General features: G+C 47.1%; 1 protein-coding gene across 1 annotated transcript in view; it reads right to left on the reverse strand.

The window, feature by feature from the left end:
- Positions 1–16,662, reverse strand: part of LOC132821216 (ribosomal RNA processing protein 1 homolog A-like) — a 43,756-nt gene extending 27,094 nt beyond the window's left edge. The window contains exons 1-8 of the mRNA XM_060833885.1: positions 16,534–16,662; positions 15,271–15,353; positions 14,328–14,385; positions 4,612–4,697; positions 4,079–4,140; positions 2,001–2,133; positions 1,589–1,653; positions 175–332 (exon numbers count right to left, since the gene is read on the reverse strand). Of these exons, the coding sequence (XP_060689868.1) occupies positions 175–332; positions 1,589–1,653; positions 2,001–2,133; positions 4,079–4,140; positions 4,612–4,697; positions 14,328–14,385; positions 15,271–15,353; positions 16,534–16,654 (766 nt within the window). The 5' untranslated portion in view covers positions 16,655–16,662. The remainder of the gene's footprint in view (positions 1–174; positions 333–1,588; positions 1,654–2,000; positions 2,134–4,078; positions 4,141–4,611; positions 4,698–14,327; positions 14,386–15,270; positions 15,354–16,533) is intronic.
- Between the last annotated feature and the right edge of the window lie 1,176 nt (positions 16,663–17,838).

Here is a 17,838-nt window from a genome sequence, read left to right on the forward strand (position 1 = left end):
TATCCTGGCACCTGTGTCTACACAGTCCAACCGAGAACAACGCTTTAGTGGCTGAACCTACCCAGTTCCTTCGAATCTTTCATGTTTCAGCAAGATCACCTGCCCTGACTGGGAATCCCAGAGACTTCTACCAAGACAGCTGACACCCCATTTCACACCAGAGTAATTCCTCACCGTTTATCTTTTGCGTTGGATCTTCCTCTACATCACTGGAATTCAGCTCCTCATTCTCATTGCCCTGAAGCTCTTCCATCAAATCATCGATAGCAAAAGGTGCATGGTCCACAATCATTTCGAAGATTCCTTGGGAAACCACGTGAAACAAAACGCGACTGCAGACAAGTATAGTGGGTAACAAAAATTAGAATCATTCAGACATAAATCAGCAGACCCCAATGATTGCACAGGATAACAACAGACTGGAGCCTGAGCACCTCTCTGATGTGATAATGGCCCAGACCCCAATCAGTTACCCAGGGCAATAATACCCCAAATCCACTACCCCGGGTAATAACCACCCAGACACCAATCCTTTACCCACTGCAGTCATACCCCAGATCCAGTATGGTTATCCATGGGTTATGATATACTTGGTTCTCAGAAGCAGCTCCTAGCCCAGGAATACCTGTGGATTGTGGTCCCTCAGGAATTCAGGCATCACCTCCCTGCCCGGAGTACAGCAGGCGGTTTCCATATTGATCTAGATTGCAGTGGTGCTCATAAGTCCCAGAGAGCAGCCTCACCCTGGTGAGGAGCCCAGAGAGTACAAGGGACTTCCACTGACGTAGGGGTCATAACAAACATCTCACACAGCACAGCGTAATGGACTAGGCCAGACTACTCAACACATTCTTAAGCAGGCAGCTCCAGACCATAACTTTGCAACGTGTTTCGGGAAGTGTACAGTGGAAACTACCTGCAGTAAGATAGCGAGGTTGAGGAGGAGATTTTAAAATAGCCAAAAAATGTATTCACAAAATTACACAATGAAACACAAATAGCAGAATAAAGAACCCCTACAGAATTCAACCTATCCAAATAGACTTAACTATGCTGTTATGAATATATACAACAGCTCCACAGATTTTCGCCTCAGGGTGGAATCGAACCCTGATCCCTGGCACCGTGAGGCAGCAGTGCTAACCTCAGAGCCACCGTGCCAACAAAAACACATATGCACAATAGTCCCAATAACCAAACTCCCTTTAAAAACCAGTATAAATGGAACACATGCTTAGAGGGGGACAGCGAGGGGGAGGTTCCTGTTGAACTTCTCACTAGGTCAGACTGAACTAAACTGCTCAGCCCAACTAGAGAGCTGACCACTTGCCTTTAATTGTGCAGGTCACTTCTAAAACATGATCACTTTGGCCTGAAGTCTCATCTGTTTACATAGAAACAAAAGGCCTCTCAAAATCCTTTTCCTCTCTGTCCCAAACCAGACTGATCGGAGCCCGGCCGGGTTTATTGCCCCTCTGAAAATACAACCAAGGACAGTGTCTTCTTGAGCCATGGAATAGCTTTTAGGAAAAAAAAGGGACTAACTTTGTGACAAAAGATACTGACACGCTGACAGAATGATACTCACTCTTTGGTTTTGGCAGCAATTCGGCAAAAAGGATCAATAAAGTTCAGGTTCTGGTCTGCAGTTAGCTGGGCCAAAGGAGGGGAGAATGCAGTTAACATACAATAATTGCACGACCTGTTCTATATTTTTCCCAAAATAATTTCAATATAGTTCACACAAATCAAACTTAATATTCAACCAGAGGGGATGGAGAGAGAGTACGTGGGGAGGGCGGCTGAAATTTTAAATAGCCAACGAGAATTAATTCATGTATGGATGTTCCATAGTTCACACAAGCTTCCAGTTTGCTGGACACCTTCATCAACATCACAGCGGAATGTACAGATGCTGAGAACCAGTGATGGTGACAGACTTGCAGAGATTACAACAGTTCCTTACAAAACTCCACCACTCCAGGGATTCCTTTCTTTACCTGGTGTGCACCAACTTTGGCCAGTTCCTGCAGGTAGATATCGACAAAATGAAAGCGAATTCCACTGGCCTCAGTGTTAGTGGTAGGTTTCAGCACCTCAGTCGTCACACACCTTAAAAATCGGTTGACAACACTGTAAACAAAAGAGGAATGTTCACTGCAAAAAATGCAAGATGAAATCCATCTCCTCAGTGCACCATGCAACCATCCAAATATCCACACTTCCAGTGAATTAAACAGTAACCAGCCTTGCTCACTCAAATTACTGAATCAAAAGTTTTTCTTCCATTAGTTTTCTACAAATGTTAACAGCATTTTCAGTTAGCTGAGTTTAGTGATGTCACGGATAAAGAATTTTGAGAAGATTGGTAGCTCAGGTTGAGTTTATGGATATAGGTTTACTCGCTGAGCTGGAAGGTTCACTTTCATGACAAAGGTTTCAAAACAAATCTTCCAGCTGAACGAGCAAACCTCCATCCATAGATCCAGAATCTGGATTACATCAGTGCCAGCAACTGCCAGTGTGTGTGGGGACGAGGTGGCACAATGATAATATCATTGGACTAGTGATTCAGAGTGCCAGACCAATGTTCTGGAGACATAGATTCAACCCCCACAATAACAACTCATGAAATTTAAATTACACTCAAATTAAATTTGAGCTGAAAGGTCAGGTTACATTAGACAATCCATGGCTTACATTCCCCAATACAGGGGAACCTCGATTATCCAAAGGGGATCTCAAGATCCCGATAGAAACATTACATCAAAGAGCTGTTTCAACCCTGATTGTGTCTTTTGTTTACAGGTACAATGATTAAAACCAAACTCAGCTCACTCAAATGCCCTGGACAGTCCAGATACCGTCTCTAAATCACTGACCTCCCGCCCTCTCTCTCTCTTCCCCCACACTAGCCCTGAAGTTCTACACAGGGGTGTACCCTAAACCGCCCCTTCCCCAGATAATCTCCCCAACATTGTCCTGTACAGGGCAGAGGTGGAACCTATCAAAAGGTTGTGTGCGCGCACTATTTGAAGACTTACCCCACAAAGGCAACAGCAGCCTTACTGTTGGTGTACAGTCCGGCTGCCCTGGAGGCTGGGGGTGAGGGTCGGACGTTGAGTGGGGATGGAGGGTGAGTGCGGCTGGGGGCGGGGACGGGCTGGGTCTTGCGCGCAGTATGCTTTTGCCTAGTCTCCTGAACGGGGAGCAGACTTCACAGAAAAACCAATTAACCAAATAATCAATGAACCAAATGAAATAGTGCCCACCCATCTCACTCAGATAATCGAGGTTCCTCTGTGCATTTTAATTCAACTTGTACACATTATAAAATGGCCATAGGTGCAAGCAAAGACTGCATTAATTATAATATGGGACCTCACTTGTAAGTACGAGTACTCTTAAGTCAGATGTTCATAAATGATTCATAACTGTGACCATGAAACTATATAAACCTGCCAGTGATTGTGGAACATGGTTCACTAAATCCTTCAGAGAAGGATAGTTACCAACCACTTGCTGGTCTGGGTTAGAGCCACAGCAATGCAGACGACTCAGAAATGCCCTCTGATTGGCTCCAGTTCAAAGATATTTAGGGATAGGCAACAAGGGTTGGCCTTGACAATGACATCCAAATGCCATGAATGAACAAAGTAAAACTGAAGTAGTGCGATAGATTCCCCTTTGGATTAGAATGCCATGTCAGCCAGTAAAACAGCACAAAGAACACTCAGCAAACTCTGTTTACAAGATCAGTTCACGTGAACTCTGCAATATAAATGCCTGCTTCAGAATTTTGAAAAACCCAATGACATATCAAAGATAGAGTTTTCCATGCACAGGAACTTATTTCAGTCAATCATCAGTGGTGACAGACAGAGGGGGCATGTGCTGCCTGGGGCAATGGCAGAGGTATACAACAGTGCCAAGTAGCAGATACGTAACAACACCAGTGAGAGAAACCATGTTTCAGTTAGGTGTGCAAGCCAAGCGCACATTCACAACTGTTCCCAGTGCTTTGCCAATTAGCCTCAACAGATTGTGTTAATGGAGGATGCTTTAAAATTCCGCTCACCTGTCATCCCAGTTCATGGTCTTCAATTCCTCCAAAAATTGCCTCAGCATCAAGCGAATAAGCTGCAGAGCAAAGGCAGGTAAAACATCAGTGACAGTCACGATTCAAACTGCACTTTAACCTCCACTACTTGAAACACTGAGCTCAGCCATTGTGGAGGCTGAGTACAGTCTTTGGCACAGCTGATTCATATTAATCAGGATATCTGGGTTCAATCCCAGACCATTGCTGAATCTCACAGGCAGTGCTGTAAACAGCCTCAACATCCCACAGCTCAGGTCAAATGGGGAATCTGTGCTTTTAATCCAGATGGGTTTTGGTGACAGTGGTGGTGGGATGTCACCTACAATACACCACAGATCTTTACAGAGATGAGACTCAAGGGCCACACCACTCATGATGCCATGTGGCTTTGTCACTGCCATACATCATGAAGCTGACTAAACAACCAATACACAATCTTCCCAATAGGCCAGTAGCTGCCAGAGTCTGAGCGACAGTGAACAGAAACCTAATTAAAGTTTAAATCTCACCAGGTAGAATTTATCCAGGCGAAGACGATCAATTCCATTCCACTCACGATTCATTGTCTGAAAGAATGTCTCCATGAACAGAAACTCTGCAGCACAATAAGATGTAACGATGGCTCAGTAAATCCAAGTGAAATCAAAGTTGCAAACAGATCCCACTGGAGGTATTCAGCAGTCCTTACACTCTCAGAATAGACAGATCTCTAATCCCCTACACTCGGTTTTCTCCTCAGAACCTCAGTCTGCACACTGCCTGAAGTGCAAACTCTCACTCCTAGAACTGTTACAGTGCAGGAGGTTGCCATTTGGCCCATCATGCTTGCACTGGTTCTATTACTTAATGCTAATCTCCTGACTTTTTCCCCATACTCCTGCCCACCAATTCTCTCCAAATAACCATCCAATGGTCCTCTTGAATGCCTCAATTAAATCTGCCTCCACCACATTTCCAGACACAGTGTATTCCATACCCTAACTCCTTGCTGTGTGAAAACATTTTTCTCACATCACCCTTGCTTTGTTTGCACATCACTTTAAATCTCTGCTCTTGTTCTTTTCCTTTTGTGTAAGATTCTTCTCTGCCCACGAGATCACAATGTTAAAAACTTTATCAAGCTCTTCTATTGAAGGAGGACAGTCCCATCTTTTTCAACCTATCCTAACTGACCTCTGTCATTCCTGGAACCATTTTTGTAAATCACTGCTGGATGCTCTTCAGTGCATTTACATCTTTCCTGTAACAGCTTTCCCACAACCAGACACAATTCTTCAGCTGAGGTCTGATACAAGTTCAACACCACCTCCTTGCTACTCCATGTCCCTATTTAAAAAGCCAAGAAATCTATGTTTTACTAACTGCTCTCCACCCATCCTGTCATCTTCAATGATCTGTGCACATATTCACCTAACTCCCTCTGCTCCTGCACCCTCTTTCAAATTGTATCTCCTATTTTGTATTGTCTTTCATTGTACTTCCTACCAAAATGCATCAACTCTCACTTCTCTGCATTAAATATTAACTCCCACCTATTTGCCCACGCGACCAACATGACAATGTTCTTGTGGAGCTCCTCACTGTTTTCCTCAATTTATAATTCTTCCAAGTTTAGTGCAAACTTGGAGATTGTCTCCTGCCCATCAAAATCCAAATCATGTATATAGTTCACAAAAAGCAAGGGTCCCATTACCGATCTCTGGGGAACTCCACTACAAATTTTCCTCCAGGTGGAAAAATATCCATTGACAATTAATTATTCTCTGTTCCCAATCACTCAGCTAATTATGATTCCACATTGCTACTGTCCGTTTTCTACTATGATCTAAAACTTTCCTCAAGTCTGTTGTGAAGCATTGTAACAAAGGCCTCCTAGAAATCCATGTACACCACATCAATGCTGTTATCCTAAGCAAACCTTTCCGTTATCTCTTCAAACTACTCCTCCGCGTTAGTTAAACATGATATTCATTTTATAAATATTTGCTGATTATTCCTCAGTATCCACCTTTCCCATGTGACGACTGAATCTGTTCCAAATTATTGTTTCTTGAAGCTGCCCCACCACCGAAGTGAAACTAACCGGTCTGTTTGTGCCAGAAATAGCCTTACAGCTGTTCTTGAAGGCGGCTGTAACATTTACAATTCTCCAGCCTCTGGCACCTCCTCCATCTCTAATACTAGGGGGCATATGTTTAAGGTGAGAGGGGGAAGTTCAAAGGAGATGTCAGCAGCAAGTTCTTTTTACACAGGGAGAGGTAGGAGTCTGGAATTACTCGTCTGGGGTGGTGGTGGAGGCAACTACGATAGGGGCTTTTAAGGGACTTTTAGATAAGCACATTAATATGCAAGGAATGGAGGGATATGGACTCCAGGTAGGCAGAAGGGATGTATTTAATTTGGCATCATGTCCAACACACCATCACGGGCTGAAGGGCCCTTTCCTGTGCTATATTGTTCTAAGTCCTTGGAAGTCTGACAGATTTGGGACAGTGCCTCGGCAATTTCTACCCTCGCTTCAAAACTCTTGGATGTTCCACATAATCTTACAAATCTCTATCAGTGTGCCCCCTCATGTCTTGCCCTTATGCTATGTTTATGTTTCTGGATGAGTGGTGCTGGAAGAGCACAGCAGCATCCGAGGAGCAGGAAAATTGACGTTTCGGGCAAAAGCCCTTCATCAGGAATAAAGGCAGAGAGCCTGAAAGGTGGAGAGATAAGCTAGAGGAGGGTGGGGGTGGGGAGAAAGAAACATAGAGTACAATAGGTGAGTGGGGAAGGGGATGAAGGTGACAAGTCAGGGAGGAGGGTGGAGTGGATAGGTGGAAAAGATGATAGGCGGAAAAGATGATAGGCAGGTAGGACAAGTCACGGGGTGAGTGCTGAGCTGGAAGTTTGGAACTAGGGTGAGGTGGGGGAAGGGGAAATGAGGAAAATGTTGAAGTCCACATTATGCCCTGGGGTTGAAGTGTTCCGAGGCGGAAGATGAGGCGTTTTTCCTCTAGGTGTCTGGTGGTGAGGGAGTGGCGGTGAAGGAGGCCCAGGACCTCCATGTCCTCGGCACAGTGAGAGGGGGAGTTGAATGTTGGGCCACAGGGCGGTGTGGTTGATTGGTGCGGGTGTCCCGGAGATGTTCCCTAAAGCGCTCTGCTAGGAGGCGTCCAGTCTCCCCAGTGTAGAGGAGACCGCATCGGGAGCAATGTATACAATAAATGATATTAGTGGATGTGCAGGTAAAACTTTGATGGATGTGGAAGGCTCCTTTAGGGCCTTGGATAGAGGTGAGGGAGGAGGTGAGGATGCAGGTTTTGCAATTCCTGCGGTGGCAGGGGAAGGTGCCAGGATGGGAGGGTGGGTTGTAGGGGGGCATGGACCTGACCAGGTAGTCACGGAGGGAACGGTATTTGCAGAAGGTGGAAAGGGGTGAGGAGGGAAATATATCCCTGGTGGTGGGATCTTTTTGGAGTTGGCGGAAATGTCGGCAGATGATTTGGTTTATGTGAAGGTTGGTAGGGTGGAAGGTGAGCACCAGGGGCGTTCTGTCCTTGTTACGGTTGGAGGGGTGGGGTCTGAGGGCGGAGGTGCGGGATATGGACGAGATGCGTTGGAGGGCATCTTTAACCACGTGGGAAGGAAAATCTAAAGGAGGAGGCCATCTGGTGTGTTCTATGGTGGAAGTGGTCCTCCTGGGAGCAGATACGGTGGAGGCAGAGGAATTGGGAATATGGGATGGCATTTTTGCAAGAGGTAGGGTGGGAAGAGGTGTAATCCAGGTAGCTGTGGGAGTTGGTGGGTTTGTAAAAAAAATGTCAGTGTCAAGTCAGTCGTCATTAATGGAGATGGAGAGGTCCAACCAGGCAGTGCGGGGTTCCTGGGCTATGAGGTTGGAAGCTGTGGGTGGGAGATCTCCTGAGGTGATGAGGTTCTGTATGGTCTGGGAGATGATGGTTTGCTGATGGGGTCATGGTCAAGGGGGCGGTAGGAAGAGGTGTCCTCGAGTTGGCGTTTATCTTCAGTGGTGTAGAGGTCAGTGTGCCAGACTACCACTGTGCCCCCTTTATCTGCTGGCTTGATGGTGAGGTTGACATTGGAGGGCTGTGTGTTGTGAGGGTGAGAGGTTGGAGTGGGGGAGGGGGCAGACAGGGGGTTAATGTCCCGGCGGCAGTTGGAAATGAAGAGGTCGAGGGCAGGTAATAGGCCAGCGTGGGGTGGCCAGATGGATGCAGTGTGTTGGAGGTGGGCAGGAGTCCAGGTAGGGAAACATCCCACTTACAGCAACCCTACCATGCTATATAAGAAACTGCAAAGTTTCAACAAATCATCTTTCATTATTCTCAACTCCAGCAAATATGGGTAAAAAATTCCTGATGAAGGGCTTATGCCCGAAATGTCGAATTTCCTGTTCCTTGGATGCTGCCTAACCTGCTGTGCTTTAACCAGCAACACATTTTCAACTCCAGCAAATATGGATCCAGTTTCCTCAACCTCATCTCAAGATGATCTTGCAATCCCAGGAATTAATCTGGTGACCCTTCAGTGCACTTTCTCGATGACAAATATATCTTTCCTTAGACAGAGATCAAAACTGTACACAGTACACTACATGGGGCCTCATTAATGTTCCATACAACCGCAGTAAGACATCTATACTCCCTGCACTCCATGTGGTGAAGGACCATACGACCATTTGTCTTCCTTGTTGATTTCGGCTCCTGAATGCTCTCTTTTAGTGACTCATGGTCAAGGACACCAGTCCTCTGGATGCCAACACTCACTAATCTCTCTGTACTTCACACACACGCACAGCTTCTTCTCCTGAAGTTGGTAACATCACACATATTCACATTGTATTCCCCATTCTACTATATTGCTGCCCAATCACTTAAACTTTCAGAGTCATCTTGAAGTTTCTATATATATTCCTCACAAATTATATTTCCGACTAGTTTTGTGATATCAGCAAGTTTGAAAATATTACAACCAATCCACCCATACATTTTTTTTTCAATTCACACCACGAGGGTATTACTGACTGGGACATTTATTGACCATCCCTAATAACCCAGCTATACTGGTACTAACCCCCACCTTTTCCTCCACTACATCGATGACTGTATCAGCGCTACCTCGTGCTCCCACGAGGAGGTTGAACAGTTCATCCCTTTACTAACACCTTTCACCCCGACCTCAAATTTACCTGGACCGTCTCAGACTCCTCCCTCCCCTTCCTAGACCTCTCCATCTCTATCTTGGGCAACCGACTCAACACGGACATTTACTATAAACTGACCAACTCCCACAGCTACCTAGATTACACCTCCTCCCACCCTGCCCCCTGTAAATACGCCATCGTATATTCCCAATTCCTTCGCCCCTCCCCTATCAGCATTCTGGAAAGACCACTCCCTCCACGTCTCCCTCAAACCCAACCTCCACTCCCGGCACCTTCCCCTGCAACCGCAAGAAATGCAAAACTTGCGCCCACACCTCCCCCCTTACTTCTCTCCAAGGCCCCAAGGGATCCTTCCATATCCGTCACAAATTCACCTGCACCTCCACACACATCATTTACTGCATCCGCTGCACCCGATGTGGCCTCCTCTATATTGGGGAAACAGGCCGCTTTCGGGCGGAACGTTTCAGAGAACACCTCTGGGACATCTGGACTAACCAACCCAACTGCCCCGTGGCGGAACACTTTAACTCTCTCCCCCCCGACTCCGCCAAGGACATGCAGGTCCTTGGACTCCTCCATCGTCAGACCATGGCAACACGATTGGCACCCTCCAACCACAAGGGATGAATACAGATTTCTCCAGTTTCCTCATTCCTTCCCCCCCCCCCCCCCCCCATCTTATCTCAGTCCCAACCCTCGGACTCAGCACTGCCTTCTTGACCTGCAATCTTCTTCCTGACCTCTCCGCCCCCACCCCCTCTCCGGCCTATCACCCTCACCTTAACCTCCTACCACCTATCGCATTCCCAACACCTCTCCCCCAAGTCCCTCCTCTCTACCTTTTATCTTAGCCTGCTTGGCACACCTTCCTCATTCCTGAAGAAGGGCTTACGCCCGAAACGTCGACTCTCCTGCTCCTTGGATGCTGCCTGACCTGCTGTACTTTTTCAGCAACACATTTTTCAGCTCTACTCTCTAGCATCTGCAATCCTCACTTTCTCCTAATAATCCAGAGGGCAGTTAAGAGTCAAACACATTGTTATGGGCTTAGAGTCACATCCTGACGAAGGGCTTAAGCCTGAAATGTCAATTCTCCTGCTCCTCAGATGCTACCTGACTTGCTGTGCTTTTCCAGCACCATTCTCTTGACTCTGATCTCCAGCATCTTCAGTGCTCACTGTCTCCTGCAGTCACATGTAGGTCAGACAAGGCAAGGAAAGCAGGTTTGCTTTGTGAAAGACCAGCAGCCAACATCCTTACTGCTGACCTTGTTATCGAGGGAAGGTCACTGATGAAACAGCTAAAGATAATGGAGCTGAGAACACTACCCTGAGGTACTTGGGCTCTTGTGATGCAGCAGTGTTGGCCCCTACCCCTGAACCAAGAGGACGGGGGTTCAAGTCCCACCTGCTCCAGGATGAGGAATAACATCTCTGAACAAGTTGATTAAAATCTGGGGGAGATGATAGTTACATTTGCTGATACCATGAAGATTTGCCATTAGTTGACAGAGAGGAAGAAAGTCTTGGTTTAAAAATAGGGATGGACGTGTTTGTTACATGGGCAGATAAGTAGCAGATGGAACTTAACCGTGAAAAATGAGAGGTGATCCACTTTGGAAGAAGTAACAAGACAAGGGAGCAGAATGAATGGTAGGACACTAGGAAGCTCAGAGGAACACAGGGATCTTGGGGTGCTTGTCTAAAACTTTCTGAAGGTACCGGGGCAGGTTACTAGGGCAAACAAAGAACAAGAACAAACAAGATCACAGCACAAGAACAGGCCCTTCAGACGGCCAAGTCTGTACCAATCCAAATCCTCTATCCAAACCTGTCGCCTATGTTCTAAGGATCTGTATTCCTCTGCTCCCTTCATGTATCTGTCTAGATACATCTTAAAATGACGCTATCGTGCTCACCTCTACCATCTCCGCTGCAATGCATTCCAGGCACCCACACCCTCTGTGTAAAGAACCTTCCGCGTATATCCCCCCTAAACTTTTCCCCTCTCCCCTTGAACTCGTCACCCTGACTAATGGAGTACCTCCCACTCTAGAAAGAAGTTTCTTGCTATCCACCCTATCTATACCTCACTCAGGTCCCCCTCAACCTCGTTCCTTCCAATGAAAATGATCCTAATCTACTCAACCTTTCTTCATAGCTAGCACCCTCTATACCAGACAATATACCTGGTGAATTTCTTCTGCATCCTCTCCAAAGCAACCACATCCTTTTGGTAATGTGGCGACCAGAATTGTCCCAGTATTCCAAATGTGGCCGAACCAAAATCCTATACAATGGTAACATGACCTGCCAACTCTTGTACTGAATACCCCGTCCGATGAAGGAAAGCATGTCGTATGCCTTCTTGACCACTATTGACCTGTGTTGCCACCTTCAGGGAATAATGGACCTGAATACCCAGATCTCCCTGTACATCAATTTTCCCCAGGACTTTTCCATTTACTGTACAGCTTACTCTTGACTTGGATCTTCCAAAATGCATTATCTCGCATTTGCCCAGACTGAACTCATTTGCCATTTCTCCACCCAACTCTCCAATCTATATTCTGCTACATTCTCTGACAGTCCCCTTCACTATCTGCTACTCCAACAATCTTAGCACCATCTGCAAACTTGCTAATCAGAGCACTGTAGCTTCCTCCAGATCATTTATGTATATCACAAAATAACAATAGTCCCAACATGGATCTCTGTGGAACTCCAGTGGTCACAGTTCTCCATTTTGAGAAATTCCCTTCCATTACTACGTCTCCTGCTGCTTGGCCAGTTCTCTATCCATCTAGCTAGTACACCCTGAACCCCAAATGACTTCATTTTCTCGATCAGCATACCATGGAGAACCATATCAAACACATAGGGGACACTTGCCTTTGTCTGGCATTGCATAGATCATAAGAGTAAGGAGGATATATGGAGCTGTACAGAACTTTAGTTAGGCCAGAGCTGGAGTATCAGAATTCTGGTCTCCACTGTATAGGAAAGACATGATTGCAGTGGAGGGGATGCAGAGGAGATTCATCAGGATGCTGCCTGGGATGGAGCAGCTGAGTTATGAAGAGAGAGGGTCAGATTGTTTTCTTTAGTACAGAGGAGAGAAGATCATATTGAGATGGAAAAGATCTAAGGGTATAGACAGGGTGGATAGGAAGCAGCTGTTACCTGTAGTTGAAGGGTCAATTATGATGGGGCATTATTGAAAGGTGAAAGGTTCAGAATGGATTTGAGGAAAATGTTTTCTCCCAGAGGATGGTGGGGACCTGGGATGCACTGTCTGGAGGGCAACTGAGGTGGAAACCTCAGAACCTTTAAAAGGTTTAGAGTGTAGGTTTGCTCGCTGAGCTGTAGGTTTGATATCCAGACGTTTCATTACCTGGCTAGGTAACATCATCAGTGGTGACCTCCAAGTGAAGCGAAGCTGTTGTCTCCTTCTTTCTATTTATATCTTTCTCCTGGATGAGGTTCCTGGGGTTTGTGGTGATGTCATTTCCTGTTCGTTTTCTGAGGGGTTGATAGATGGTATCTAGATCTATGTGTTTGTTTATGGCGTTGTGGTTGGAGTGCCAGGCCTCTAGGAATTCTCTGGCATGTCTTTGCTTAGCCTGTCCCAGGATAGATGTGTTGTCCCAGTCAAAATGGTGTTTTTTTTACCTCTGTGTGTAGGGCTACGAGGGAGAGAGGGTCATGTGTTTTTGTGGCTAGCTGGTGTTCATGAATCCTGGTGGCAAAACCTTTAAAAAATTTTGGATGACCATTCAAAATGTCATAACCTTCAAGGCTATGGCCTGGGAAAACATGACTAGTGCACGTGGGCATTTTTTTTGTTTGTCTGTGTAGACCCAGGCCTGTGGACCTGTTCTACACTGTAAGACTCAATGAAACCTCCTGCTGTTCAGCACATACCATCCTCCCTCAGCTGATCAATCAGTTCCCCTCCTTTTGAACACTGAAGCAGCACTGAGGGTGGTAAGGATACAAAATGTATTCTGGGTGGCGGATTTCAATGCTACCACTAAGAGTGGCTCGGTAGCAACACGACTCAAGCTGGTCAGGTCCTAAAGGACAGAGCTGTTAGACTGGGTCTGCGGCAGATGGTGAGGGAACCAACAAGGAAAAACATATCTGACCTCACCTTTCCTAATGTGCTGGCTGCAGATGCATCTGTTCATGACAGTATCGGCAAAAGTGACCACTGCACAGGCCTTGTGGAGACAAAGTCTCACCTTAACATTGAGAATACTTTATTTCACATTGTGCTGCATTATCACTGTGCTAAATGGGACAGACTTCAAACAAATCTAGCAACTCAAGACTGAGTATCAATGAGGCACTTGAGCCATCAAGAGCAGACAAATAGTACTCCAGCACAATCTGTAACCTCATCACCCAACATATACCACACTCTGCTTTTACCATCCAGCCAGAGTATCAAGGAGAAAGTGAGGACTGCAGATGTTGGAGATCAGAGCTGAAAATATGTTGCTGGAAAAGCGCAGCAGGTCAGGCAGCATCCAAGGAGCAGGAGTGTCGACGTTTCGGGCAGGAGCCCTTCTTCAGGAATTGACAGGTGCTGAGGAAGAACCTGAAGAAGGGCTCATGCCCGAAACGCGACTCTCCTGCTCCTTGATGCTGCTTGACCTGCTGCGCTTTTCCAGCAACATATTTTCAGCCTGGGTATCAACCCTAGTTCAACAGTGTGGGAGGGCATGCCAGACATACTAAAGATGAGATGTCAACCTAATAAAGCCGAACAAGCCTACCTGCATGCCAAACGGCACATACAGCAAGTGATAGACAGAGCTAAGCAGTCCCACAACTAGTGGATCAGATCTAAGCCCTACCATCCCACCACATCCAATTGTAAATGATTGTGGACGATTAAGCAACTCACTGGAGGGAGTGGCTTCACAAGTATCCCCATCCCGAATGATGGGTGAGCGCAGAACAAAACAATCCAACCATGTATCCACAACTCCTCAATTTGTCTCTGAGGAACAAGATATTGAGTATGAGAACAGCAGCAACTTACTGGCATCCAGATTTTTGAAGGCGTGTATCAATTGGGAAATGGTGTTTGCCAATTCTTCCTGTAACGAATAGTAGAGGTTTTATCAGTTAAACCACACAAGGCAAGATCTCTCATTTTCATTTTATGATCAATTCTGCATTATTGTCCAGATGAAGAGGGTGCAGCTACATCTTTACCGCCTGCAGGAGGAGCCTCAACAACCCTGTCACCGAGTTTGCATCACAGGAATATTTGAGAGCCAGCAGCAACACTCAAGCTTACAAATACATGTTGTGCCTCCTACAACCAGAATTCATCATTTGCTGAGGCAAACAACAACCCAAGCTTCAAGTACAGAATTTTTGACTAAGGTAGTCAGAAAACGTCAACACAAGGCACTTGATCACAGGAGAATAAAGAACTGCTTGAGAGGTCAGAGATATACAGCATGGAAACAGACCCTTCGGTCCAACCCGTCCATGCCGACCAGATATCCCAACCCAATCTAGTCCCACCTGCCAGCACCTGGCCCATATCCCTCCAAACCCTTCCTATTCATATACCCATCCAAATGCCTCTTAAATGTAAACTGACTTTTTTTTCCCAAAAGTTCCAAAACAATGCAACAGCATATAAAACAGTAATTGCTGCTCCTGGAATTCGAGGAAATCACCTCCAACACCTAAAATACCTCAAACAAAAAAAGGACAGCCAGAATTACAGCCAGAAATATTTCCCGTCCTCCATCTTAGAATACCCAAAATTCTTGTTCAGTGAGAGCTCAATGTCTGCCACTTATTCTTTGACAGTCCTGCTGCACGCATTCCAGGTCAGACCCTGCAGCACCTCTGGACTGAGTTATTTTCTCCCCCCTGCCGTCATTGTCAATCTCAAGTACTATTTCCATAGTCCCACCAGGTATGCGATCCACTGTCTGGGATGCCCTGCTATAATCATGACTTACCTGCAAGAGAGGTTTGTCTTGCATCCACATGCAGTAGAAAATGCCCTTCCATATTTTCAGTAACTCATCCTGACTGAAACCACCTTATAAAATAAAACAGAATGAATTGTTGGAATCCTGAAACTACAGCGTTGTGCATAGATCAAAAGGCAAGACCAAAACATGTCAAAAAACATCACGCAACAAAAGCAGTATTTGCTGGTAGCTTTTGAGGACAGACTTGGTATTTTACATACAGTGTAAGTATAACTATCCAAATGCAGCAAAGTCATGCCCCTCCAGTCTGAAACCTCTCTATTGTCATCCTTCTCCCACAAATTGTCTTTTCCACTGCTTTTCTTGTTCAGCCCCACCTGGTCCCTGGGCCCACATAACACCAGCTGTTACTGCAACCTGACAACTCAGTCACCTCTTGTTCTTTTCCAAATACACCATTTCTCATATGCCAAGGACAGTTGGTCAAGCACCTCCTTTTGTTCACTGTCTACTCACTAAAACCTATTCAGTGCATTTTCTCCCTTAGTGAGCTGGCTCACTTACCTCATCCCCTCATGGTTCTTCCACATCTGCACTGCCCCATCACTCATCGGTGGCATTCCCCAAAACTTGATGCCTATATTCTCTATACTTCCCCCTCTGCCTGGTAATCCAGACCCCTCTTCCACACTCATCAGTCAACAGCAGAGACACCAGAATTCTGCTACCCTATCAGGAACCCCACTAGGTTCAGGGCCACCGGCTCTAATCCAACCCAACCCCCTCACCACTCTCTCTTCTTTCGCCAGCCCTGAAGAAGGGTTTATGCCCGAAACGTCGATTCTCCTGTTCCTCGGATGCTGCCTGACCTGCTGCGCTTTTCCAGCAACACATTTTCAGCAAAAACTGAAAGGTCTGGATAGAGTGAACGTGGAGAAGATGTTTCCACAAGTTGGAGAGACCAGGAGCTGACAGCGAAGGGACAACCCTTCAGAGCCGAGATGAGGAGGAACTTCTTCACCCAGAGGGTGGTGACTCTGTGTGAACTCATTGTAGAGGGACGTGGTGGTGAAATCACAGAGTCTCTTTAAGACAGGTACAGATTGGTTCATGATTTGGGAGGGAAAGGGGTGACAGGAGAATGGGGGTAAGTAACGTCTCAGTAGAGTCGATGGGCTGAATGGCCTAACAATGCTCTGTGCCTGCCCAGCCCTCAGTAACCCACGTGTGAATGTCTTGGCCAGGCCAGGCCGGGCCGGTGTGAGGGAGGCCCCTCGGCCTCAGTACCTGACAGTCGCTGCGAGCGGGCACTCAGATAGCAGCGAAGCTTACGGACGGCTCGATCCCGAAAGCGCTTCTCGTTGGAGGCGAGTCTCTGGGCGAACTGCACCTCGGCGGCGGCGGCCATCACCGCCCGGGGGGAATGCTGGGAATGTGGAGGACCAGCCGGCCACGCCTGCGCACTGGGCACCGCCCGACGTCAGCGCGCTGCGTCACCATGGGAACCGTTTCGTCAGTCAGAGGCGCTCAGACTTCGGCTGGACAGGGGCCTAGGGCCAAGGGCAAGGGGCTAGAGGCCTGGGGTATCCAGAGGGGCAAGGCCTGGGGTCTTGAAGGAGTTAGGGGCAGGGGCCTGGTACAGTGACCACTGTAACCTGCACTACTGACCATGGTCAACACTCACTGGAAATCAGGCTTTGCTAATTTTGAAATTATCCCAAACATTCTCCGAGTTACCTGATGTACAGATCCAGGTCCTTCTTCCCCACCTTCACCATGGACATCCAGTCCCTGTACACCTCCATCCCCCATCACGAAGGCACCTCCATCCCCCATCACGAAGGACTCAAAGCCCTCCGCTTCTTCCTTTCCCGCCGCACTAACCAGTACCCTTCCACTGACACCCTCCTTCGACTGACTGAACTGGTCCTCACCCTGAATAACTTCTCTTTTCAATCCTCCCACTTCCTCCAAACTAAAGGAGTAGCCATGGGCACCCGCATGGGCCCCAGCTATGCCTGCCTCTTCGTAGGATATGTGGAACAGTCCATCTTCCGCAGCTACACTGGCACCACCCCCCACCTTTTCCTCCGCTACATCGATGACTGTATCGGCGCTGCCTCGTGCTCCCACGAGGAGGTTGAACAGTTCATCAACTTTACTAACACCTTCCATCCCGACCTGAAATTCACCTGGACTGTCTCAGACTCCTCCCTCCCCTTCCTAGACCTTTCCATTTCTATCTCGGGCGACCGACTCAACACGGACATTTGCTATAAACTGACCAACTCCCACAGCTACCTGGACTACACCTCCTCCCACCCTGCCCCCTGTAAAAACGCCATCCCATACTCCCAATTCCTTCGTCTCTGCCACATCTGCTCCCAGGAGGACCAGTTCCAATACCGTACAACCCAGATGACCTCCTTCTTCAAAGACCACAATTTCCCCTCAGACGTGGTTAATGATGCTCTCCACCGCATCTCCTCCACTTCCCGCTCCTCTGCACTTGAGCCCCGCCCCTCCAATCGCCACCAGGACAAAACCCCACTGGTTCTCACCTACCACCCCACCAACCTCCAGGTACAGCAT

This window comes from Hemiscyllium ocellatum, chromosome 12, assembly GCF_020745735.1.
Source record: "Hemiscyllium ocellatum isolate sHemOce1 chromosome 12, sHemOce1.pat.X.cur, whole genome shotgun sequence".
In the NCBI taxonomy this organism is placed as follows: domain Eukaryota; kingdom Metazoa; phylum Chordata; class Chondrichthyes; order Orectolobiformes; family Hemiscylliidae; genus Hemiscyllium; species Hemiscyllium ocellatum.